General features: G+C 45.5%; 1 protein-coding gene and 1 pseudogene across 1 annotated transcript; both read right to left on the bottom strand.

The window, feature by feature from the left end:
• Positions 1 to 328: 328 nt before the first annotated feature.
• LOC148118507 (pyrethroid hydrolase Ces2e-like) lies at positions 329 to 13,078 on the bottom strand (annotated as a pseudogene).
• Positions 13,079 to 13,855: 777 nt separating this feature from the next.
• LOC148118506 (pyrethroid hydrolase Ces2e-like) lies at positions 13,856 to 21,826 on the bottom strand. The gene is made up of 12 exons (XM_087900697.1): positions 21,669 to 21,826; positions 20,876 to 21,080; positions 19,443 to 19,581; positions 18,668 to 18,801; positions 18,328 to 18,586; positions 17,477 to 17,575; positions 17,049 to 17,189; positions 16,850 to 16,927; positions 16,323 to 16,467; positions 15,400 to 15,537; positions 14,862 to 14,934; positions 13,856 to 14,261 (listed from the first exon to the last, which is right to left on the bottom strand). Exons 1-12 carry the CDS (start codon positions 21,742 to 21,744, stop codon positions 14,075 to 14,077), a joined length of 1,674 nt encoding a protein of 557 aa, XP_087756823.1. The 5' UTR covers positions 21,745 to 21,826; the 3' UTR covers positions 13,856 to 14,074.
• Positions 21,827 to 26,105: the final 4,279 nt, after the last annotated feature.

Genomic DNA, 26,105 nt, shown 5'->3' with positions numbered 1-26,105 from the left:
CATGAAACTTCTCTTAGATTCCAAGGCAGTACTCAACACCTCCCCTGGCATGGGTGGCACGATCCCTGCATTTTATAACACATTCTCCAAATCTTCACAGCATGCCTTGTTTCTCTGGTGGCTGGCTTGCTTCTCTCCCTACTCCTTCCTTCTTTCTTCCAGTTTCTCCATTTGGTTTTCTTGCCTAGCTTTATTCTGCCTGATTATTGGCCAGTTCATTATTATTATTATTAACCAATGAAAGGAATACTTATTCATAGCATACAGAAGGATTACCTCACAGCAATCACCTCTGACTCCTGGCCCAGTTTGAGGTGTTTATGACGCGTCAAGTCAGCTTCTCATAAAAGCGGACCATTTGCAACTTGCGAAGAAAATAGATGAGATTTTCTCTATAGAGACAATCTGCACAGAGGTTTTCAGAGACTGGCAGGCTCAGTGGCTGATGTCAGAGAGGTCTGGAAGCTGAGCTCTGAAAACTTACGTGGCTCAAACTCATTTGCAGAAGCCTAATTCCCAATGTTCTGATGTTAAGAATTGAGACCCATAGAAGTCCCAGAGTGGCATAGTTTGTACATTCTAACTGCAGGGGATACAGGGTGTAATCTTTGGGCCAAATAACAAGTCCCTGCCTCATAGTAGATGTGCTGGAAGCCTGACCCTATCTTTCTTATTCCATAGAACTCCATACACATTTCTGCTGTTTAAAAATCACACAGTTTATTATTGCTTTTGTTTATGAGATGTAGGTCTTGCTCCTTTTCCCAAGCTGCTCTGTAACTCCTGGGCTCGTGCAATATTCCTGTCTCAGATTCTGAGTAGCTGTGGCCACAGACAGCCATCAAAAGACCTGCTGGCAGTTCATGATCTGACTGGAACAACAGCTTGAACTTATGAAGACAACAGGACTTAGGGTAACCATGGTTTTCACTGAACACTTGCAAATATGTTGAAACATGGGCTTTGTTAAGAGAAAGGCATGAGGTTTTGGCATAACTCCGTAATGCCAAAGAAGTTTCTGGGTCTTCTTCTTGGAGAAGACAGAGAGAATGGGAAGAAGATGAGGGGAGAGATGAAAAAAGGACCTATTCCTTTAGTGGATAATACAGTGAAGTATGGAGAAGATGGGATACTTTGGAGATCAATCATCCATTTATTCAGTGGGTGTAACAAAATATGGCACAGATGTTTGTAGAGGTTAGGAATGGTTATGAAATGTTGCAATCACTTCTGACACCTGAAGGGCTTAGGAACATCATGTTGACCCCATATTCACAAACACATACCTTTTCTCACAGGGTGCTATAGATCTTTGGGCTCTTCTAGGGCTGCTTTAGTTCCTGGATCTTCTGTGGCAGAGTTTTGGTCCAGAGCTGCAGGCTTCTGGCCTGCAGGGCCTGATTTATAGCAGGCTGGATGTTCAGTTGCAAGTACTGCTTATCATGATCCAACATGGGCCCTCACTGTTGGGGTTCCTGCAGATATGCCACCAACAGGGAAGGGTGAATGTCACTCTCATTTAAGGTCTGCTCCTCGGATTTGGATCAGGACAGTAGACAAAGCAGGCTTGCAGGTTCTGAGGGTTAATGAGAGAGTGTGCTGATATAGGATATAAGAGTGTTACCTACTAGGGTCTACTCCATGTAGGGCAAGACTATTGGGCCTGTTCTCAGAGGGAAGATCTAAAGACCATTACCATAATATTGTTGTTCACCTGCCATGCCATTGTAATATGACTAGTAACTGCCACCTGATGTGGGATTACCCTCTGTATGCTGTGAATACCATTGATTAATTAAAAAAAACTGTCTTGGCCTGTGATAGGGCAAAAGAGTTAGTTAGAGTTAGGAAGGGGAAAACTAAACTGAATGCTGGGAGAAGGGAAGGCAGTGTTGGAGAAGCCATGTAGCCCCACTGAAGACAGATGTCAGAACTTTACCCAGTGAGCCACAACCTTGTGATGATACATGGATTAATGGAGATGGGTTAATTTAAGATATGAGTTAGCCAGAAATATTCTTAAGCTATTGGCCAAACTGTATTGCAAATAATATGGTTTCTGTGTGATTATTTCGGGGCTTAGCAGTTGGGAACAAACAAGTGGCCTCAAACCACAGACACCTGAAAAATATCTGTCCGAATGTGCCATGGGGCAGATAGAATATTATGTGATGAAAGAGCCATGCATACTAAAGTGGCCACCATCCAGAGGGGACCGTGAGATAGGAACATACCCCTGAGAGATTGGCGTTGGTGAGATTTCTCTACCATGTCGTGCAAAGTTGGCCCAGGACTTCCTCCTCCTCTTTAGTGAGGTCACCTGAAGACAGGAGACGATGGTCCTGGTCCTGGCCATACCATGTAGCTGTTCTTTAATGCTTCACCCTTGCCATGTCAGGAACCACTCAACCCTGCACTATTGACCTTTTTTCTAGGAATGCTTTCTAAACAAGATAAATGTCAGTCTTCTTTATATGTGAAGGACCAAAGGAATCTCACTGTCTATTGTTCTTTTATGCTCTTAAGGATTGCTGGCAGGGTCTCTGTGGTTTTCCCTTTTATTGCCTGAGAAGCACCAGAGATATGGGGTGGGGAGAAAAGTTTTAAGTGTGGCACAGTGTGGGTATGCGTTATCTGGTCTCTGAGATCCCAACTGCCCACTATGAGTCTCCAGGCCAAAAGAAGATTAGAACTAAGTCTTCTCCATAGGGAGAATTCAGCCATACTCATCATTGTTGACACCAATGATACTGGAGATAGGGTAGGTTTGGGTAGAATCTCTCTATGCACAACAACAGAGATGACCAGGAAGTCCCGAGGGGCTTTCAGAGTCAGTTTTTAAGGCCAGTGACACAGCCTGATGACTATTGAGTGTTCCCCATCACTTCTCTTGACACTGGGTAATCTCCATCATTTCTCCTTTTCCTTATTTGTCTAAGGTGGTCATCCCTACCACACCTTCCCCATCTAACCCCTGAAGAGACTCTACACTTAGTTTGGCTTATGCGTATGTTCATTTTATATCTGGGGTTAAAAGGATGCCAAGTCATTCAGAAAGAGTAATTTGTCCAGAGTGGTGAAGATTTTCTGACACACACACACACACACCGTTGTCTCCCATCTTTCTAGCCACACAACTCCGCCAGACTTATTGATATCCTGAATCTCTGCTTTCTCTTGCCTCATAAACAGTGTAGCAGTGTCTTTGAGTTCACAGTCTCACAGCCAGAGAGATTTACCACTGTCTTCAAAGACAAAATGTTGTAGCATATTATTTTAACTTTAAAATGGGAGTAAAAATGTGTTGCTTTGGAGAAGAGTTTTTGCTTTTGTTTCCACAGGAAGTAAAAGGCTATGGATTTATTCAAGGTTAATAGTGATCAGGTTTGATAGATGAAGACTCCTTGAAAATCCTGATTACAGACATAAAGAAATAAACCTGGAGTAACTGCAAGACAGTTGATGTACATTTTACCTGCTCAAACATAAAACAAAGAAAATCATCTCTGGTTGACTTGTTCATAACACACAGTCCATATTTCTATTAATTTTAAATGTGTGCTACCTTTGAAAGTTTATGTGCTTTTGAAAGTTTTCAAAGCAGGGGACCAGATACTGGTGAAAACAGATGGCTCAAGTGATCCAGCCCTTCAGAGTGCCTCTGTTCAGCCTAAAGGCTACTGACTGAGATGGTCCAACCTTACAGAGTGCTCTAGCCAGGACTGCAGATAAGCCTTGCTGTTTCAAATTGCACAGAGACTGGACAACAAATGTTATTGCTAGTTTCATTAGGACTTGATCATTATTTCAATTTTCTCAGGTTCCCTAAATATGCCTTCATCCACAGACAACAGGAAGCGGTCTAGAGAACACAGTGCACCTATTCTTAAGAGGTGGGAAGGTGAGTTTTGGTTATTTGGTGGGTTACAAATGTCTGTCAACATTTGAAGGACATATAGGAATATAGGATAAAAAGACAACTATTAACCTCAAAAATTTTGTATGGACTTTGGTATATTGATATAAATTTAAAGTTATTTTTGTTATATTGTATTATGTTTCTAATCTTGTTTAAGGTATTGTGCTTATGCAGGTTATTAAAAATATAATGCATAATTTAAAAATGTGGGCTAGTAGTTATTAATCTACAGTAATCAAAGTTGTAGTCATATTAGGTATGATTTCAAAGTAGATATATGTAGATAGATAATCTTCAAACACTTCAAAGATCTAAAGAATATGGCATCTAAGATATTTAATAACCTGAGGCTTTTTATGACAATGAGACACATCAGCTCCTGGCAGCACCAATATATTTCAGAGAAGATGTTAGGCATTGAACGACCTGTATATGGAATTTACTTTCATTGTGGCAAAGTTAGTCGCTAGACTAAGAAACTGTTCTTGCCTTGACTGTTGACAGTATGCTGAACAAATGAGACAAGCAGGATACAAAAGAAAAAGACTGTTGAACTTTGCCAAAACACGGGAGGACAGTACTTCAAAATTTCTGCTTTACAGAAGAATCAGCCTGATATTCTGGGCATGTAGGACAAAAACAGATGCTCTGGCTTGGGTGACTGTCATGGCAGCCAGATGTCTCTATTGTTTTTCAGTTTTGGAAGTTGCTTGCACTGCACTTTTTGTTTACTTAGGTAATACTATATCATCTGGGGTCTATGTTGAAGTTGAAGTAGATAATTATAGTTATAGTTTCCCTTAGTTATAACAGAAGGTAAATTAGGTACAAAACTTAACACTCACTGAGATAGGATAAACAATGGAATATTTTCTTTGTATTTGCCAAATACAAATGGATCAAGCATTGTGGATATAATCCTTACTTGATCACTGTTCTTGTATATAGTTTTACTATGTTAAAGTGAAAACTTTTCTTTTTACTTAGAGAAAAAGGGGACAATGTAGAATATTATTTAAAAATTTTTTATTTAAAAGTTTGTTATCATATTACATACTAACCATAGTTCTTCCTTCTCTCCTCCTGCTGCCCCACCTTCCTCCACCCAACACCCCATTCACTTTTCAGAAAGGGTAAGGCCTCCCATGGGGAGTCAACAAAGCCTGACATCTCAAGTTGAGCCAGGACCAAGCCTCTTGTTTCCACCCCCTCTTGTATCAAGACTGAGCAAGGTATTACTCCATAGGGAATGGGCTCCAAAAAGCCAGTTAATACACTGGGAATATATCCTGGTCCCACAGCCAGTGGTCTGCCCAAACCACTGCCCCAAACACTGAACTGTCAAGCACATTCAGAGGACCTAGTTCAGTCCTATGCAGGTTCCTCAGCTATCAGTTCAGAGTCACTGAGCTCCTACTAGTTTGGCTAACTAGTGGTTAGCTGTCTCTGTGGGTTTCCCCACCATGATCCTGACCTCTTGCTCATAAAATCCCTTCTCCCTCTCTTCGACTGGACTCTGGGAGCTCGGCCTAGTACTTAGCTGTGAATCTCTGCATTTACTTCCATCAGTTACTGGATGAAGGTTCTATGATGACAATTGGGGCGGTCATCAATCTGATTACAGGGGAAGGCCAGTTCATGCATCCTCTCCACTATTTCTGGGAGTCTTAGCTAGGGTCATTGACACAAAATTAATCCAATCTCAGAAAGAGAAACTGGAGTTCAACATGAAGGTCAGATAATAAAAACAGCCAGCCACTGGCTCTTACCTCTACCTCAGTCTGAAATGGCGATCCTCTCTCTCAGAATCCCAGAATTAGACTGAGTATTGTCTCCTCTCATTTTATAATCTCATTTAGGGCTGGGATTAAAGGTGTACACCACTGGGATTAAAGGTATGCACTGCCAGGTTTCTAAGGCAACTGATGTGGCTACTGGGATTAAACGTGTATGTTATCACTGCCTGGTCTGTAAGGCTAACCAGAGGAGCTGTTTTACTTACTAAATAAAAGGCAAGCTTTATTTATTAAAATACAAATGAAATGCCACTACAGTTCATCCTTGTGGGTACCTGGGAGTTTCCCTAGCACCAGATTTGTTCCTAACTTTATAATGGCCCCCTCTATCAAGATATCTCTTTCCTTGCTCTCCCTCTCTGTCCCTTCCCCAACTTCAGCATCCCATTCCCACATGTTCTCTTCTGTCCCTTCACCTCTCATTTCCCTACTCCATTTACTCAGGAGATCTTATCTATTTCCCCTTCCCAGGGACATCCATACATGTCCCTCTTAGGGTTCTCCTTGTTACCTAGCTTCTCAGGGTTTATGGATTGTAGCCTGGTTATTTTTTTCTTTACATCTAATATCCACTTATGAGTGATTACATACTGTGTTTGTCTTTCTGGGTCTGGATTGCCTCACTCAGGATGGTTTTATCTAGTTCCATTCATTTGTGTGCAAATTTCAAGATGTCATTTTTTTTTAACCTGTAAGTAATAGTCCATTATGTAAATGTACCACATTATCTTTAAACATTTATCAGGTGAGGGGCATCTAGGTTGTTTCCAGGTCCTAGCTATTATGAATAATGCTGCTATGAACACAGTTGAGCAAATGTCCCTGTGAGATGAATGTGTACATCCTTTGCATATCTGCCTGTGGAGGCCCACAGATAAGAGCCTGTTCCACGTTGATTAAAGATCAGAGGATTTGAGTTTATTTTTGCTCTTTCAAAGCTGTTAATAACAGTTGTGATTACAAACAAGAGATTCTGACCTACAGTGTGGTTAATTAGTGTATGGAGTACAGAGGTGGATCTGCTCCACTTTCCTATTCATGCTCCTTCAGAGGAGATTGGCAGGACTTTCCTGGGATTGGTTGCCAGCAGGATAGTTGGTCTATCCCTTATATCTTGTTAATGAAGTCTGTTGCCTACCCACTCCTCTTTTGGAGTGGAATATATAAGCATGTGGAGAATAAATGTGGGCGGTCCAGTATTCACTGAATTTCCCTCCTGATGCTGTGCTGTGTTTTTGCCCTTTATTTTTCTCATATCTTTGTTCCTTATGAGTAATATTTCTTATCCTTATACTCATAGCTTAGAACGTGTGAATTTCATCAAGGTTGGACTCCGACAGATGGTGCCCATTGTGGGGCCCTGACAGACACCCTTAAAGTAGGTGCAGGACAGATGAGGCACTGATGTGTGACCAATAGTACAGGAGAAAAAACTTGAATGATGCTGCTAAGTGCGTATGACACTGCACATGAGGAGAACTGGGCACTCAGAAATAGATAATAATGGAGGAAAGTTGGGTGATGAATATTGGGAGTAAAATATTTGCATGTAACTGTAGATATGGGACAGGAAAAAGCAACCAACTGTCTATACAGTTGCTTAGAATTATCTGAAAGGACAGGAGAGCTCAGGTCCAACAGCGGCAAGTACAGAAAATTTTAGAATTTATAGAGCAGCTTTGCCCTTGGTTTTCTGAGTACAGGACCTTGGATGCTGCAACACGGAAAGAAATTGGGACAAAAATCCAATGACATTACTATGAATATAGGCCTGGAAGCATCTCTATAGATACTCTCATTTCTGTGTGCTTATACAGGAGAGCTTGGATTTGAACCCCGAATGGCAGGAGGTACTTCCTCCTGAACCAGTTAGAAATGAGATAGAACCCTCTGTGTCACTGGAGGAGTTGCTAGATGAGGAAGAATTTACAGGACTGGGTGATTATGATCAGTGAGAACCCAATAACTTAGAGGAAGAAATTGTTAAGTACAATAGTTAGGATTTGCTACCTCCCTTACTTCTGACCAGCAAGGCTGAGAGGTAGAGATATGATGGTGAATTCAGTAGGAACTAAATGTCTTGAAAGAATTGATAACATTGTTTTTAGAGAAAGTGGAGGCTCTGCATGACACTTTTCATCAGAAGAGAACTTCTCTTCCTACTGTAACAGCTGGTTTAGATCCGTCCATGGTGCAGTGACCTCCAGGAGCAAGTCAGATTCTGAGCACCAATCGTGCATCTCCGTTACAAGCAACCATCAGAAAGGCTGCTCACAGGGGAAGACATGCAAGTTGTTGACAACAGGTGTGACTACAAACAAGGGATCCTGACCTACGGTGTGGATAATTAGTGTATGGAGTATAGAGGTGGATCTGCTTCACTTTGCTATCCCTGCTCCTTCAAAGGAGATTGACAGGACATCCAGTGATTGGCTGTCAGCAGGACACTTGGTCTATTCCTTATACCACATTAATAAAGTCTGTTGCCTCCCCTTCCCCTTTGGGAATGACGTGTGTAAGCATGTGGAAAAAACATGCGGGTATTTCAGTATTCACTGAATTTCCCTCCCAATGCTGTTCTGTGTTTCTACCTTTTATTTCTCTCATATCTTTGTTCCTTTTGTTCAATAATTGTAATCCTTACACTCCTACTCTGGAATGTGTAAATTTTGTCCAGGTTGGACACCTACATATGCCCAAGAGTGGTATCACTGGGTCTCGAGGTAGACTGATTCCCAGTTTTCTAAGAGACTACCGTACTTATTTCCAAAGTGGCTGTGCAAGTTTTTACTCCCACCAGCAGTGCGGGCCTGTTCCCCTTACTCCACATCCTCTCCAGCATATGTTGTCATCAGTGTTTTTGTTCTCAGCCATTTTGACAGGTGTAAAATGGTACCTCAGAGTCATTTTGATTTGCATTTCCCTGATGGCTAAGAATGTTAAGCAATTCCTTAAATATCCTTTACATTTGAGATATAGAATATTATTTTAACTAGGTAAAGATGCATTACATTTGTTTATGCTGCATTTGTTTAATTATGAAAAGCTGTTTTACCTTGCCTGCCTGGGCACCTGATTGGTCTAAGAAAGAGATGAATGGCCAGTAGCTAGGCAGATAAAGAATAGGGGGAGGGCTGGCATGGGGAGAAAATAAATAGGAGGAGAAATCTAGGCTCGAGAGAGAGAAGAAAAGAAGGAGAGAAGGAGGAGAGAAGTGACATGCTCAGGGCAAGAAGCCAGGCAGACAGAGAAGCAGTGAAAGCAAGATACAGAGAAGCAAGAAAGCCACAAGGCAAACGGCAGATAAAGAAAAACAAGTTAATTGAAGTAAAAAGAGCTAGCCAGAAACGTGCCTAAACCAGGCCACACATTCAAAACTAATAAACATCTGTGTCATGATCTTGGAGCTGTTTGTGGGCCTAAAAGAAAAAGCCTAGTACAAGATAAGGTAGGGTCTGTCTGATTATTCTAGGCAGACAGGGTTATAGAGACCCAACTATGTGTTCCTGTTCTTTAATAACCACAGCATAGTATGATGTGTGTGGATTGAAGCATGAAAGTGTTCCCATTTTCCTGTAACTCAGAGCTGACAGTCAGAGGTAACTATGCATCCTCATTTTTCATCCCCTTCTCTCATTCTTTCTGTGTGTACGGGTGCGCATGCGTGTGTGTGTGTGCATGTGACCGTGTGTCTCTATGATTCTCTGTGTGTTCCCAACGGAGTGCAGGTTTATCCACAGTAAAGTTTATTCATGATAGTGAGAGAACTACTTTACATGTCAGGCCTCACCTTCTACCTCCTGGCTTGAGAAAGGGTTCCTTGATCCGCTGCTGCCCGCACAAGTCTAGCTGGCTTGTGTCCTTGCAGGGATCCCCTGTTCCTCCCTCCCATTTCACCACAGGAACACCCAGATTCCAGACAAGTACTACCACATCCAGTCTATGTGTCTTCTGGGATTTGAACTCTGATCCTCACACCGGCACAGCAAGCTCTTTCACCTATTGAATCATCTCCCAAATCTATACATACTTGCTTTTGCCAGCGAGTGAAGCTGCTAGGGACAGCTCTGCTGTCCACATAACATACTCAGCCTGTAGAAAACTGAGGTGTGGGTTCTAACCCTTGAGCCTTTCAGAAACAGACGAAGAGATGTCCTTTCCCTAGACCCTCGTATTCTCCACTGAGCGCCATAGTGCCAGAGGATAGTGGTATGGCAGTAGATACAGGGCTGAAGGAGTTGGGGCACTCACGTGGTGAATCACCTCAGAGGAGCTGGATATGAGACCAGGCAACATGGCTACTCCACTCTCCATGATGGCTCTGTGGAAGAGTACTCTGGACATGGGGGACACAACACGTGAAGACACACTTGTGTCACCTACTGACTCACCAAAAATGGTGACCAGGTCAGGATGACCTCCAAAGTGGTGCAGCCACTTGGTCCAGGTAGTCCCGGTTGCCTCTGGCATGCTGGTTTCCAGTGCTGAGAAGTGAAAGGGACATGAATCATAGGGCTCTCTAGGTTCTCAGCTACCATTGCCCCAAACAGCCCTAGGCTCACTTGAAGAAGCTCAGGACACCCAGACAGTGGATAGTGACAAGTTCAAGTATGTATGGACTATCACATCTTCAGTGACTGCCTGCATGGATCTTCCATACATGGAAGTCATGCCTATAACCAGAGCACCACCATGGATCCATACAATCACCTGGAGAAGTCAAAAGAGATGCCAAGAGGCTTCTCTTAGGCAAAAGCTCAGGAGGGACTGCCTCCCAGATTGTTTACTGCTTCCTGTCTGTGCAGCTAAGCACACACAGGACTCCTCAGCATCTTAGACCCAGGCCACAGAGAGGAACACAGTCTCATCAGCGTATTTCCAAGCCCCATTGCTGCACCAGGAATCTCAGCTTAGATGAACAGTTTTAAAGTTCAGAGTAAGGTCACTATCACTCTCTGACTCTGCAAAGCAGTGGAGAAGGGTGTCTCCGTAGGAGTTTTTTTTTTCCTGATTATGAATCAAAGCATCACCAAATCTCATTGACACAACCACTGTCCCAAAGCTGGGAATTTGACTTATCTCAATGTTCATCCTCCGGATACCTTCCGGGGTCTCAAGGTCTCAGATTTTAGAGTCCAGAGTTGATGCCTGAACCACCATCTATGACCCCTCAGAGCTCAGTGCTCAGTGTCCTTTACCAGGGTTTGGCTGCCTGGTGAGAAGGTACCATGGCTGAGAAGGCTTTCTTGGACATACCAGAAAATGCTGACTTGCCTGCTACACTGCAGTAGAGTTCGGGTTGATTTTGTGCTTTCTAATCCTTCTGAGAAAGAAATCCTCCCCCACCCATGATTGACCATGACCTGTCAGTCACAGGCAGGTTAGAGCTCTCATGGGCATGAGCTGGCTTGTAGATATTGAGGTAAGGCCGTCCTCAGACATAGAGGTGGACGCTGTGACCATCTTCGTCTTCTTCGGACCCTCTGAATTCATCATATTATCATTTTGCAGACACCTGGTGACAATGGCAGATGGTGATACAGAAAGAAGTTCAGTGATCAAAACCTGATCCTTAGTCTGGATTTCCTTCCCGTTATGCTCAACGCCTGCTCCCCATGGTGTCCTCTACCACACAAGTCCTGTTGGAAATCAGTTCCTACCAAGCTGAAGGCCACAGGCTCTGTGGAAGCTGAGAAGAACCCATACTTCCAGTGAGGCCTGCAGTTGTGTGGGTTTGGATGGAACACTTCAGGATGCTGGGATTCCTTAGATTGTCTGTGGACGTGACTGGCTGCATGTTGTGATATTTATGACTTCTCTCTGTCATATTTAATGCTAATTTTGATGGTTGATTTGACATAATATAGAATCACATGTGAAGAGAGTCTCAGCAAGGAATTGTCTAGACCAGGTAGGTCTGGGGGGATTATCTTGGTTACACAAATTGAGGCGGGAAAATTTTCCCCCGATTGGTGGGACCATTTGCTAGGCAGGGTCTTCTGAACTGAGTGAGCAGAGAAGGTGAGCTGAGCATTAGCAGGCATCCAAGCAATCTGTGCTCTAAATTTTCAGTTATAGATGTGATGTGAATTTTCAGTTATAGATGTGATGTGAATTTTCAGTTACAGATGTGATGTGACCAGATCCCTTAAGCTTCTGCCACTGTGAGCTGCCTGCTATAAAGGAACGGTCTGAAGCTGTGACCTGTAGGAAGCCATTGGTACAAGAAGTTCCTTTTACCAGTGTTTTATTACAGCAGCAAGGAACAAAATAAAGCTGCATGGAGAATATAGTGCTACGCCTACACCTGTGCTATGGGAGTCGATGGACAATGCTGTCCCATAGGGTACTTCTTCATCCCATGTCCAGACTCTCAGGGCACCACTTCCTCCCACACAATATTCAGAAGCTTATTTGTTTTCTCGAACAATGGCAGTTGGCTGCGTGGATTGTCTCAGTGACTGTAGAGGAGAGAGATGCCCAGGACACATTACTGTGGCCTCTTGAGAGACTTATGGTATGTGATGCTTGAGTCTGGGTTCGTCCTCGCTCTATGTCTACACTAACCCTTGTTCACAAACCTCTCCCATGCTGGCAAAGATCACTTGGCACAGTCTGAATCTGGGAGCCGTTTCTATCTTCTCACTATAAAAACAAGAGATAAAACTCCCTACAGGTACTGACCTCTGACCCAGGAGATCGGCAAAGTTGTCTGTTAGAAGCCTTAGTCATGTGGCTGAAAATGCAATCCAGACTACACATCACAGACAGAAAACTTCTGTGGGGTTGGGATGAAAGAAGCCCTTCATTATGGCCCAGAGCTCAGAGCACATTCCCACCTCCGAGCCTGAAAATCCTCTGCACCCCAGAACTTACATGGCTGGATAGGAGGTCCCATCTCTCACACCACTCCGCAGTTCAGGGACTTCAGGGGGTATAAAGTACAGTGTTCCTACAGGTGGCTTGGCAAAGGGAATTCCCAGGAAGGTGTGGACACCAACTTCAGTGTTTTCCACCTTGACGAGGCTTCCTCTAACCTGGCCTGTGTGTGTGTTCCTGATGGGGCTGGCTGAGTCCTGGCCTGTGGATGGAGAGATGCCATCAGGGTTAGCACTGTCCGTTCTTCTGCCACCAGACTGTTGTTTCCCAGCTCATTTTCATTAGGGTGCTTGGGAAACAGAATCTGGGGTGTCTGGGTTCAGCCGTGCGATGCAGGGCTAGGGGGTCTCTCTACTGCCCCGATGGCCTGGAACATAGCTCATGCTCTTTCTGCATGGTGGCTACTCATGTGTCTGTCTAATAAGGAGACATCCTCAGAGCCGCTTGGCCGCATGGATGTATTATTTTCATTTTCATCCAGCATTCTGTAGCAGCTACAGTCACGCACAGCGGAAGGAAATGTCCCTCTCTTTCCCCTAATCTGCAGGTCCAGTGCTGCTCAGACCTCCTTACACTGGAGTGGCTTTTTAGTATGGGCATCTCTAGTCCTCTGAGTGCTACAGGGCTCATTGTGTGGGCTTTGGTGGGGGCTCTGGGAGACACACAATTCCCGCATTCTTGTCTACCATCTTTATAAACTCCTCCTTCCATTGTATCTTCCCACAAGGTCAGCCTCTAGTCTGAGAAACTGGGCCTACCCAAGCCTGTTGGCCAAGCACCTCTCTCATGGCTAAACCTTAGGTGTATATGAACATATCAAGACCAGCTTCTCACAAAAGTGGTCAATAGAAATTTGGGAAGGAAATAGATGAGATTTCCTCTACCGGGATAATCTGTCCAGAATATTCCGTACCTGATGTGCTCAGCAACTGATGTCAGAAAGGTCTAGGAGCTGAGCTCTGGAAGCCCATGTGGCTCAAATTCCTTTGTAGATACTGTATTTCTCAGCCCACAGAACTTTACGTATATTTCTGTATGTATATTACCAAGTTGACGATTGCTTCTGTTTCTGAGGTACGGGTTTTGCTATGTTGTCCAAGCCAGTATGGAACTCCCAGACTGATTCAATATTCCTGTCTCAGTTTCTGAGTAGCTGGAGCTACAGATATGTATCACAAGACCTGCTGGTGGTTAGTGATCTATTTGGAACAGCAGCCTAAATTTGTGAAGACCATGGGACTTCGGGGCTTACACATCCATATTCCACATTGTTACAAGAACTTTTATTGAGTGGATCTACCAGAAGAACAGCAGTGTTTTCTGAAGAAGTGACATGCAGAGGTCTTGTCATACAGATTGGTAAAAGGGGTGGCTGTATATGTTAGGAACGGTTATGTGAATGTTAGGATCGAAAGGCTGTCTAAACCTCGGACAGAACCCACATGTCTATGAAGCCCAATGCCTTTCTTCACACAGAGTACTACAACTCTTTGTGCCCCTCCTGAGCCCCCCTTAGCGCCTGGATCTTCTGGGGCAGAGTCTGGGTCCAGAACTGCTGCCTTCTGGCCTTCAGGGCTCGGCCAACAGCAGGCTGGATGTCCAGCTGCAGGTACTGTTCATCATCGTCCATCACGGGCCAGTAGGGTAGACCCTCGCTGTTGGGGTTCCTGTGGGTATGACAGCCAGCGGGGAAGGGTAAGTTCACTCTGACCCAAAGTCTGACCCCCTGATTTGGGTCATGGCAGTGGAACAATTCGGCCAGTGGTGAAGGGGCTGAGGGGGCAGGGACTGATGGGACACACACAGATGTACACACACACACATACACACACACGGGTACATACACAGAGGTACACACACATTGGTGCACACACACATAGGTACACACACACACGGGTACACACACAGAGGTACACACACACCTTGTGCACACACACAGAGGTACACACACACACACACACACTTGTAGGGATACAAGTGCCACACTCTGGTTTCTGCTTTAGATGGGAGACAAATACTTGACCTGTTTTATGTCTCCAAGAGGTAAGATCAAAAGAACAGTCCCATAGCACTATGGTTCATGAGCCAGGCCACTGTGAGATGACCAGTAACTGACACCCACAAAGTGTCTGTATAAATGTGCTATTAGGTAGAGAAGACTCCATCATGTGATGAAATAACTATGCATAATAAGAAGTCCTCCATCCAAAAGGGAGCCCTAGAAAGGGACCCACACCCGGAAGGTTGAGATAGAGCTGTGTTCTCACCCATGTCTTGCAAAGTTGGCCCAGTACTTCATCATCCTCCTGTTCAGTAGCTTCTCCTCCTCAGTGAGGTCAACTGGAGTCATTAGGAAGACAAGGGTACAAGTTAGGTCACCCCATGGAACTGTCAACTCATGCTTCAGACTCCCGATTCCAACTGTTGTCTGACCCCAAACTATTTGCTTTGTTACCTCCCCTCTTCACTATTCACAGTATCCATGATCCATGGAAGTCTCTAATTGAATTCCTGACCCACCCAATGTGCTGTCTTCCTCCATTACAGGCTAGCCTGGAATGGGTCCAGCTTTTAAACCATATCTATCTATCTATCTATCTATCTATCTATCTATCTATCTATCTATCTATCTATCTTTCTATCTACATATATCCATCTAAAATATATATATATATATATATATATATATATATATATATATATATATATATATTACAGGTTTCTTCAAACGGACTGAGAGTTCAGGAGTCCCCCAGAGAGCCATCTGAGACCTCATTCAACTCATGGAAAATAAGGAAGACTCACTTTTCACACCCCAGAAGAAGGACCCAAAGACAAAAAGAACCTCATCACCATGGTCGGCCTTTACGTGGGGTGGCTTGATATCCTTGAAGAAGCTGGGCCGATGCTGGAACTCATAGAAGTAGACAGGAGCGTGGGACCCTGGGGGAGAGGACCTGGGGTGACATCTTTGTCCAGAACTGTCCTGACACACATTTGGTGACAAGACAGCTTGGTTTCAAGTTATCTGGAGTCACAACAGTTGAGCGTGGAGCTCCAACATGGAGCATCGGCTGTGGCTGTGGGAACTCCCCCTGTTAAATAATGGCTCTGCCGTCCGCAGCTGAGCAGTGTGGTCAAGCCACAGAGTATCACTCAGTCACTTCCTCCTCTGTACTGAATCAGATGTCATTCTCTCACACTCAACATAAGGATCTACTCGACAAAGACTCTCAGTTTTGAACCATCAGGGAGGCTGTGTGGGTCTCAGCTCGGTCCTTTGCATATGCCACAGTGGCATAGCTTGGTGTTTTAGCGGAACTCCTAACAGAGGGAGTGGGGACTGTCTCTGACTCTGCTGCCTGCTTTTGGGACCCTTTTCCTCCCAGTGGGTTGCTTCATGCAGCCTTAATATGAGGGAAGCTGCCTAGTCCTATTGCAACTTGCAATGTTATGTTTGGCTGATATCTTTGGGAGGCATGCCCTTTTCTGGAGGGAAACAGAGGAGGAGTGGATGGGGAGGCAGGAGGGACGGAGAGACTGGGAGAAGAGGGAGTGGAAACTGTGGTTGGGATGTAATATATGAGAGAATAAATTAATAAAAAAGACTCTTGGTTGTCTGGAACCAGAGATCTTATTCAGACACAGGCCAAGCCTGGACCCTACAGAGCTCACCTGGGACCCACTGTCTGAGTTTCTTCCCTCCATCTTGTTACAGATGTACTCACGTTGAAAATGTGCTACTTGGAGTGCAGGGACCACAAATGTGACGTCTCCCATCATCTCTGCGTACTGTACTTGGAGGGTCTGTGGGTCCTCCGTGTCCCCCATGTACTCTTCCATTATCAGGTCACTATACTCGGGAGGCAGCACCTACACCACAGGAATCAGGAAGAATGAGGGGACACAGGCACTAAGATGTGTAGACAGTAGGCTCAGTGGGGAAATGCAAAAGAGGTGTGGTATGGGGAAAGCTTGGAGTGACCTCAGATAGACAGGTACACACAGACATGCACACACACACAGGCACACAATACACACACACACACACACACACAGGTACACACAGACATGCACATACACAGGTACACACACAGAGGTACACACACAGAAGTACACACAGAGATGCACACAGAGGATACACACACAGGTAGGCACACACACACACACACACACACACACATTTATTTCTGGAGCTCCTTGTGAAAGTTAGACAGGGGTCCTTGTAGTGGTGACAGTGGCCCTAGAGTCTCACCATCTGTGCTGTTGTGCTCTTCAGAACAGCAGGCAGGGATTGTCTGGTTATTCCCTTCATTTTCTGAGCAGAGCCCATCTGGGGTACAGAGAATGGTTTTAAGTATGCCATGACATGGATATGGATCAACGAATCTCTGAGTTCCCATTGCCCACCACATGAGTCCCCAGGCTCCCAGAAGATTAGAACTGAGCCTCACCATAGGCAGAAGCCAACCATACTCATCATTGTTGACGCCAATGATGCTGGGGACAGGGTGAAAATCAGCAGAGGCCAAGAGCTCCTCAGGGTGCCTGGGGAAGAACTCTCCATCCACCACTGCGGGGATGACCTTGAAGACCTGAGGGGCATTAAAATTCAATGCTGAAGGTCAATGAAATACACATGCTGCAGACCACTGAGTTACCTCTACTCCTTCTCCACTTGCTAATTTGTCTCAGGATGGTTATTCTCCGCCACACCTCTCCATCTCACCCCTGAAGAGACCTTACACTTGGAATAGCCGACGCTGGTATTGATTTTGCCCAGGACTCAAAGAATACTAAGCCATGGAACTTAGGTAATTTGCTCATACTAATGAGGACTACCTGTAACACACCTTGCAACCTGCCATCTTCCCAGCCGCACCTTGTTAATAGCCAGAATCTCTGCTTCACTCTTGCCCCGTAGGCAGCGTACTAGCGTCTCCGTGTCCACAGCTGCACAATCAGAGAGATTGGCCACAGTCTGGAAAGGGAAGAGGATGAGGCTGCCTGGATGTCTTGTCTTCCAGGCAGAGGAGTTTTCCCAGGCCTGGGAGGGCGCCATTGGCTCTAAATATTATACCATGCTGTGTAATGTATGTGGACTGGAGTAAGAATAAAATTGTTCTCATTTTCCTCTGGGTCAGCGGTGGCAGTTCTCCCTTCCTCCCTCTCACCTTTTCTCCCTCTCTCCCCTTTTACCTCCCTCCATTCTTCCCTCACTCCCCTCTCCTTCCCTTCTTCCTCTTCCCACATTCCTTCTAGTTTGAGAAATACTGTCTTGTTCTGCTGAAGCCTACAGCAGTCTAGCTAGTCTGTGACCTTCCAGGGATTAACCTGTCCCTGTTTCCCATCTCACCATAGGAACACCTGGATTAGAGACAAGAAAAACCACACCCAGATATGTGTGTGTTCTGGGGAATTGCTCTCAGAACCTCACACTGGCACAGAAAGCTCTCTTGCCTCTTGTACCATCTCCCAATACCACACACTCTTGCTTTTGCCAATAATGGAAGCTTCTAGGTACAGCTTTGCTGAACATACAACATACGCACCCTGTATAAAGCTCTGTGGGGTGGGGTAGGGGTGAGGGATCTAAACCTCGAGCCTTTCAAAAAGTACTGAAGGGAAGTTACTTCCCATGGTCCTCATTTTCCCGACTGATGGGGGCAGCAGAGTCCTAGAGAGTGAGAGCTAAGACAGCAGGTCAGGGCTGGAGGAATAGAGTGCACTCACTCCATAAACCACCTCAGAGGAGCTGGAGATGAGGCCAGGCAACACAGCTACTCCACTCTCCATGATGGCTCTGTGGAAGAGTCCTTTGGACATGGGGGACACAACATGTGAAGACACACTTGCACCACCTGCTGACTCGCCAAAGATGGTGACAAGGTCAGGGTTGCCTCCAAAGTGGGCGATGTTCTGCTGGACCCAGCGTAGGGCGGCCACTTGGTCCAGGTAGCCCCAGTTGCCTCTGGCGTGCTGGTCTCCAGTGCTGAGAAGTGGAAGGGACATGGATCAAAGGGCTGTCTAGGTTCTTCTCAGCTGCCATTGCCCAGCCCAGCCCTAGTCTCACCTGAAGAAGCCCAGGACACCCAGACGGTACTGGATAGCGACCACCACCACATCCTCAATGGCTGCCAGTGTGGACCCATCATACATGGAGGCCATTCCTACAACCAGAGCACCACCATGGATCCACACCATCACCTGGAGAAGTCAAGAGAGATGTGAGGAGGCTTCTTTCAGGAACAAGTTCAAGTGGGACTATCTCCCAGATTATTGTCTGCTTCCTATCTGTGCTGCTAAGCCCACACAGGAGTCCTCAGCATCTTAGACCCAGGCCACAGACGAGGAACACAGTCTCATCAGCGTATTTCCAAGCCCCACTGTTACACTAGGAATCTCAGTTTGGATTAATGGATTCAAGTCCAGAGTGATGTCACTATCACTCCCAGACTTCTCAAAAATGTGGAGAAGGGAGTCTCCATAACAGTTTTCCTGATTATGAATCAAAAGCATCACCAAATATCATTGGCACAACCAAAATCCCAAAGTTGGAAATTTGGCTTATCTCAGTGTTCATCCCTCGGATACCTGCCTGGGCTCTAAGGCTCAACTTTGCTGAGAATGTCCTGAGTGAGTTCATGGAACACAACCCTGACCTCTCAGAGTTCCAGTGCTCAGTGTCCTATATCCAGGATTTAGTTGGCCACCACGACTGAGAAGGTTCTCATAGACACATTAGGAAGGGTCTACACTGCAGTGGAACTCGGTTGATTTTATTCCTTGTAATCCTCCTGAGAAAGAAATCTCCACCTCCACCCAGTTGACCGTGGCCCAACTCTCACAGGCAGGTTAGAGCCCTCACGGGCATGCGCTGGTGTGTAGATGTTGAGATACAGGCAGTCCTCGGACATGGAGATGGGAGGCATGAAGTGTTTTATCATCTTCAGAGCACCTGAATTCATCATATCATTTTGTGGACACCTGGTGACAATGGCAGACAGTTATCAAGAGATGTCGGTAGTCAAAACCGGGATTTTGTATGAATTTTCTCTCAGACACTTTTGGCCCCTTTCCTTCAAGATGTTCCACCATGCATGAGTGCGCTCTAAAGCCCTTTCCTACCAAGGTAAAGGCTACAGGCTCAATGAAATGAACCAGATTTCCAGAAACACCTGAACTTGGGTGAGGACATGCATATGTTTTTCTTTCTGAGCCAAGGATATGGAGAACTCTAGGGGCTCGGTGAGAATAACTTCCGGCACACAGTGACAGGCACCACTTCTCTTTGTACTCCGTAATTCCTGCTGAGGTCGTTAGTTTTGATTTCTGACTTGAAGAAACAGAACACCCCCCGGGGGATTTAGACTCAAAGAAGGATCGTCTAGATCAGGAAAGCCTATGGGAATTTTCTTGGTTCTGTGAGTAGCGGTAGGACTGTCCCCAACCCTGAATGGCGCCATTCCCTAGGAAGGAGCAGAGAAGGCAACTGACCACTAGCAGGTATGGATGTGTTCTTTGACCTCTGATGTTAAAGAAGTGATGCTCCAGTACTTTGAGTTCCCCTTGCAATGGATGGCCATGTGGAACTGTGACCCATAACAAACTGTTTCTGCCTACAGCTGACTTTACCAGGTATGTTACCCCAGCAACAAGAAACAAACTGAAGATACCTGGATAATGTGGTGCTCTGCCTACCCAGCTCCTATGGAGTCAGTGGACAGCAGTGTCCCACTGGGTTTCACCCCACATCCAGAAACTTAGCATAGTTCTCATTCCCACGTAATTTCCAGAGGAAGCATTTAGACATTTCTTTGAACAATGTCACTTGGCTCTATGGATTGTCCCATTGAGTGCTGAGGATGGAGTGGCTAAGGACACATCCCTGATGCCCTCCTGAGGACTTATAGTACTTGGCACTAGACCCTGGGCATTGGATGGTTAATGTGCTTATATTGGCCCTTGTCCCTAGATCTCTTCCATGGTGGCAGAGATCACTTGGCACAATCTGAATCTAGGAACCTTTTTTTTTTTCTTTATCTCTTTCTCAGTGAAAAACTGAGAGACAACTCCCTACAGGAACTGGATTATGACCCAGGAGATTGGCAGTTGCTTTGTTAGAAGCCTTAGTCATGCATCTGAAAATGCACGGAAGACTACACATCACAGACAGAAAACTTCTGCGGGGTTGGGATGAAGGAAGCCCCTCATTCTGGCCCAGAGCTCAGGGCACACTCTCACCTCAGAGCCTGAAAGTCCTCTGAACCCCAGAACTTACATGGCTGGATAGGAGGTCCCATCTCTCACACCACTCCATGGTTCAGGGGCCTCAGGGGGTGAAAAGCGCAGTGGTCCTACAGGTGGCTTGGCAAAGGGGATTCCCAGGAAGGTGTGGACACCAACTTCAGTGTTTTCCACCTTGACGAGGCTTCCTCTAACCTGGCCTGTGTGTGTGTTCCTGATGGGGCTGGCTGAGTCCTGGCCTGGGAGAGATGTCATCAGGGTTAGTTCTACTCAGGCAGACTGTTGTTTCCCACCTCATTTTCTCTAGGGTACATGGGGAAGGGAATCTGGGGTGCCTGGGCTTAGCTATGAGATGTGGGGATAGAAGTTTCTTTATCGCCCTGATGGCCAGGGACACAGCTCATGCTCCTTTTGAGTGGCGGCTGTGCCAGCGTGTGACCAACAAGAAGACATCTCAGAGCCACTTGGCAGCATGGATGTATTATTTTCATTATCATCCAGAGTTCTGTAGCAGCTACAGTCATGCACAAGGAAAAGAAATGTCCCCTTTCCTCTTTCCCCTAATCTGCAGGTCCAGTGCTGCTCTGACCTTGTTATCCTGAAGTGGCTTTTTTGGTAAGAACATCTCTAGTCCTCTGTGTGCTGCAGGGCTCTTTGTGTGGGTTTTGGTGGGGGGCACTGGGAGGTCCGTAATTCCCACGCTTTTATTTGTCATCTTTACCAACTGCTCCCTTGTTGGTTCCTTCCCTCCTGTAAGACAAGCTGCCCACTCTGCAGATCTGGGCAGCCCTGACCCTGGTCCTCAGTGCTCACTGAAGGAGTCTCACCTTGTACATGCAGGAAGAGAAGCAGGAGCCCACAGGTCACAGCCTTCAACCAGCCAGGAAGTCTTTGCAGCTTCATGGTCGGCTCCTAGTCTGAGTCCTTGTTGCTACAGGATAGCTGTGTGTCATGGACAGAAAAGAGAATGTGTGGGCCCTGCGCAGGCAGGACATTGGACCTACAATAAAGTAGCAGAAACTCAGCTGGGTGGGGCAAAGTTTGTTCTTGCTCTTTGGCCTTCTATAAAGAGATATCATGGCATCTAAAGCAATTCTGTGATCTCAGGAGTCCTGTATGAAAACTTAAATGATCTCAAACCATGACGGCTGTCCCTGTTCTCCATGATCAGATGCCAGGGGACAAAGAGAGGAGATGCCAGGGGGGGCTCATCTGAGCAGGTAAATCCTGAATATACCTCAGATGGAGAGGAATCAGAATGTGACCATCCCTTGATATAGACGGAGACCCACTTTGGAGCACCGGACTGAGCCCCCCAAGGTCCAAATGAGGAGCAGAAGGAGGAAGAACATGAAAAAGGAAATCAGGACTGCGAGGGATGCGATCACCCACTGATACAAGGGGACTGATTTAATGAGAGTTCACCAAGGCCAGTTGGACTGGGACTGAACGAGGACGTGATCCAACCAGATTCTCTGAATGAGGCTGGATTCTCTGAATGTAGCTGGCCTGGAGTCTTTCTGAAAAACCATTGACAATGACACTGGGACTTGTTTCCTCTGCATATACTGGATTTTTGGGATCCAGTCTGTTTTGATACTCACCTTCCTGGACCGGGAGGGAGGGGGGAGGAACTTGAACTTCCCACAGGGCAGGAAACCCTGACTGCTCTTAGGGATGAAGAGGGAGGAGGAGAGGGAGGGGGGAGTGGGAGGGTGTTGGGAGGAGGGGCGGAAATGGAAACTTTTATAATTTAATAAAATTGCTTTCAAAAAAAAAAAAAAAAGAGAATGTGACCATCCCTGAGATCTTAGGATCCACGCACCCTTTTGCACAGGTCGTGGCTGCTTCACCAACGCATTGCAACTCTGTTACTTGTCAGTTAGATCCCCATTCACTCCGCCTCCGTAATCTGTTTCCTCTTTAAGTAAACTCCTGCTGAAATTGACTTCCTAGTTCTTTATCTACTTGAAAAAGACTTTCAATTTTTTCCTGTTTCTTTATTGTGTATGTGTTTACGTGTGTGTGTGTGTGTGTATGTGTGTGTGTGTGTGTGTGAATATCAGGGTGTGCCTGTGGAAAACTGCCAGTGATATCTGTCCTCTCACTTTGCGGGTATGGGGATCCAGCTCATGTCCTCTGTCCTTCTAGAGAGTTCCTCTATCCATTGAGTCCCCACTTCCTGGCCTCTATTTAACAAATACTTAATGGGTCCCTGCTCATCCCTACACTGCGGACAGTCTGGGCTCTCAGAGTCTACAATCAAGTTGAAGATACAAGTCCGTATTAGGAGTTTAATTATCACGAAGAATCCTGGCAGGACACATCGAGGAGTACAGGATTAGGATCCTACAAAACCCAGCTGATGTCTTGGCGGAAGTGATAAAGGATCAATGTCAGCCTGCAGGGCCATCTGAGTATTTACCTTCACTCTGTCTTTCCAGACATGATAATCTATGGATCCAGGGCTTAACACTGCTGAACCTCCCCCTTGGTGCTTGCCTGTTTCTCTGAGCAGGACACAACCATGTCTTTCCCTATCCAGGCTTGCTACACTGTTTTAATGTACCAACTACAATGCACCCCTGTCCAGTCTGTGGTCCCAGCCTTTACTGGCTGCTGCTCTCTTTACCCTCAATTGCTAGACTAAACAAGATGGGTTGTTTGGCTTAGAGGCCTTCAGGGTCAAGGAATCAGCTTCTTCACCTGTCCTGGGTTTTTTGCTGCTGCTTCTTGATACAAGATTTTCCCAGCTTAGCTGGTGTGCTGGTTTGAATGAGAATGGCCCCTAGAGACTCATTATTTGATTTCCAGTTGGAAGATTGTTTAGGAAAGATTAGGAGGTGTGGCCTTGTTGGGGGAGGTATGTCCCTGGAGGTGGGGTTTGAGGTCTCAGAAGCCCACACTAGGTCCAGGCTAACTGTCTGCCTCCTGCTGGTGGATCAGAGTATAAACTCTCAGCCACTGCTCCAGAGTTGGGCCTGCTGCCTGCTGCCCGCCAGGAAGGTGGCCCTGGATTCATCCTCTGAAACTGGAAGGAAGCCCCCAATGCAATGCTTTCTGTTACAAGTTGTCGTGGTCATGGTGTCCTCCACTGCAACAGAGCAGGGACTGTGACAGCTGGGGGAGGGTGGAGCCCGTGGGCTTTGTTACTCACTGCCCCTTCATCCTGACCCTGTGTTGGTAATTGCCAAGGCCACAGCAGGTGTGTGGGATGAAGACGCTCAGGTGCATTTCATGGAAGAAGCGGGGAGAGAGCCCAGGAGCACATGGGAGGGGGAAGCTGAGGCGCAAACTCCATTAAAGCTCCTGCAGTGAGACACTCCTTCTCACCATTCCATAACCTCTGACTTGGGAGCCATAGGACAAGTGGTCACAAAGATATGAGGTCACTGACACCCTCCTACATGTCTGGAGGAGATGCAAAATGATATAGTCAAAGAAAACAGTTTGGCACTTTTGTTAAAAGTTAAACACCTGCAGTGTGGTACTGGTGCACACCTTTAATCCCAGCACTCAGAAGGCATAGGCAGGTAAATATCTGTGAGTTCGAGGCCAGCCTGGTCTGCAAGAGCTAGTTCCAGGACAGGCTTCAAAGCTACAGAGAAACCCTGACTTAAAAACAACAACAACAACAACAACAACAACAAAAAGTTAAACACACCCGTGTTATATGACTCAGTAGTTCTGCTCTCAGATCTTTAGCCAAATGGGAACAAAATATTGATATAAAAAAACCTATGTTTGATATATTTATATGAGCTTGGATAAAAGTAATCAAAATTGGGTCACTCAGATGTGCCTGAACTGGATAAGATGTCTTGCCTGCATATGTGGAATGACACTGTTAACCAAGGGACAGCACCCTTGAGTAACTTGTACCTCACAGAAGAACCAATCACAGATGATTTCTTTTCCATGATAGGATAGCCAGGCCCCTGATGTTTTAAAATTCTGTGGAGTTTTCAAACTGTTCTGCCACAAGCTGTCAAGGGGTTGCCAGGGAGCAGAGACCAGGCAAGGATTAACATAAAGGATCATGAGCTAAATTTTTCCAGTGAAAGAATTATTTTCATCCTTCAAGTGTGGATTGTTACTCACCTCATCCTCTTATGCAAATTTACCAAGTTACTCTGGTAAAAGGTAAATTTGTTTGTATAGAAATCATTTGATGATAAAGCTTTCCAATGGTAAGAGGGCTACATAGTGTCTAAAAACCCCTTGGCGAAGTGTTCTGTGCATCAGCAGAAGTGCACACCTCACAGAGATGTGTTTACAGCAGGAGCTCCTGTGGAAGTATCAGGCACAGCTCTCTGCCCAGCTGTAGAGGCCAAGCAAAGGAACATTCTCATTGCTCTCCTGCCTCCTGGTGGTCAGAGAGGGCATTGCAAGAATCATCACTTGGATTATGATGGTCTATTGGTTTAAAACAACAAAGCGAAAAATAAAAACAACAAATGAAAGAAGGAATTGTACCAGTGTTCCCAGGTCAGGGAGTAGTTGCACACCGCTGTAATCTCAAGCCCCTAGACAAGAGGACTGTGTTTTGGACATGAAGTGAATTTTAGGACAATCAGTCCAACATATTGAAACTCCTTTTCAAAACAAATACACAACATAACGTATTCCCATCAGCCCCTTTGCTTGTTAGTGTGCTCATTTTGGGTGGGCACAGGGGAGGGAGCACAGACTGGGGTGGAAAGAACTTGAATTCTAACCCCACAGTAGATTTGGAGCTATAAAACAGTGAACACCTGATCCCATTCTTCCTTGAGAGTCTTTTCACACCTTGACACATGTTTCTTGCAGGAAAGATCAGAAATGTGAAATCTGCCATCATCTCAAGAACTGTATTTTGGGGGCTCAGGGGGTCTTCAGTGCTTTTCAGCTTAGTGTTTTTATGGGATTCCTGAATTGTGAGTGAGTGGGTTTGATTCTAGTACCTTCACATGGGTTCTTTTCCTTCATTGGTTTGTTCTGTCCAAATTCTGTGTGATAGTTTTTGATTTATCTTATTACATTTTATTTTGTTATATTTTAACAAAAGACTGACTTAGAGGTCAGTTCTTTCTAATGAGAGAAGAAAGAAGGTGGATCCAAATGGGAGGGGAGGTGGGGAGAAACTGGGAGAAGTAGGGGGAAGGGAAACTGTAATCAGGATATATTATGTGAGAAAAAATATAGATTTTTCATTAAAAGGGAAAAAATTTAAAAAAAGAAAAAGTTAAAAAGCTGAAAATGGCTGCTCAATAAAAAGTGTATCT

The sequence above is a fragment of the Myodes glareolus genome, chromosome 22 (genome assembly GCF_982192425.1).
Source record: "Myodes glareolus chromosome 22, mMyoGla1.1, whole genome shotgun sequence".
Classification (NCBI taxonomy): Eukaryota; Metazoa; Chordata; class Mammalia; order Rodentia; family Cricetidae; genus Myodes; species Myodes glareolus.
This window is presented reverse-complemented; position numbering and strand designations above follow the sequence as displayed.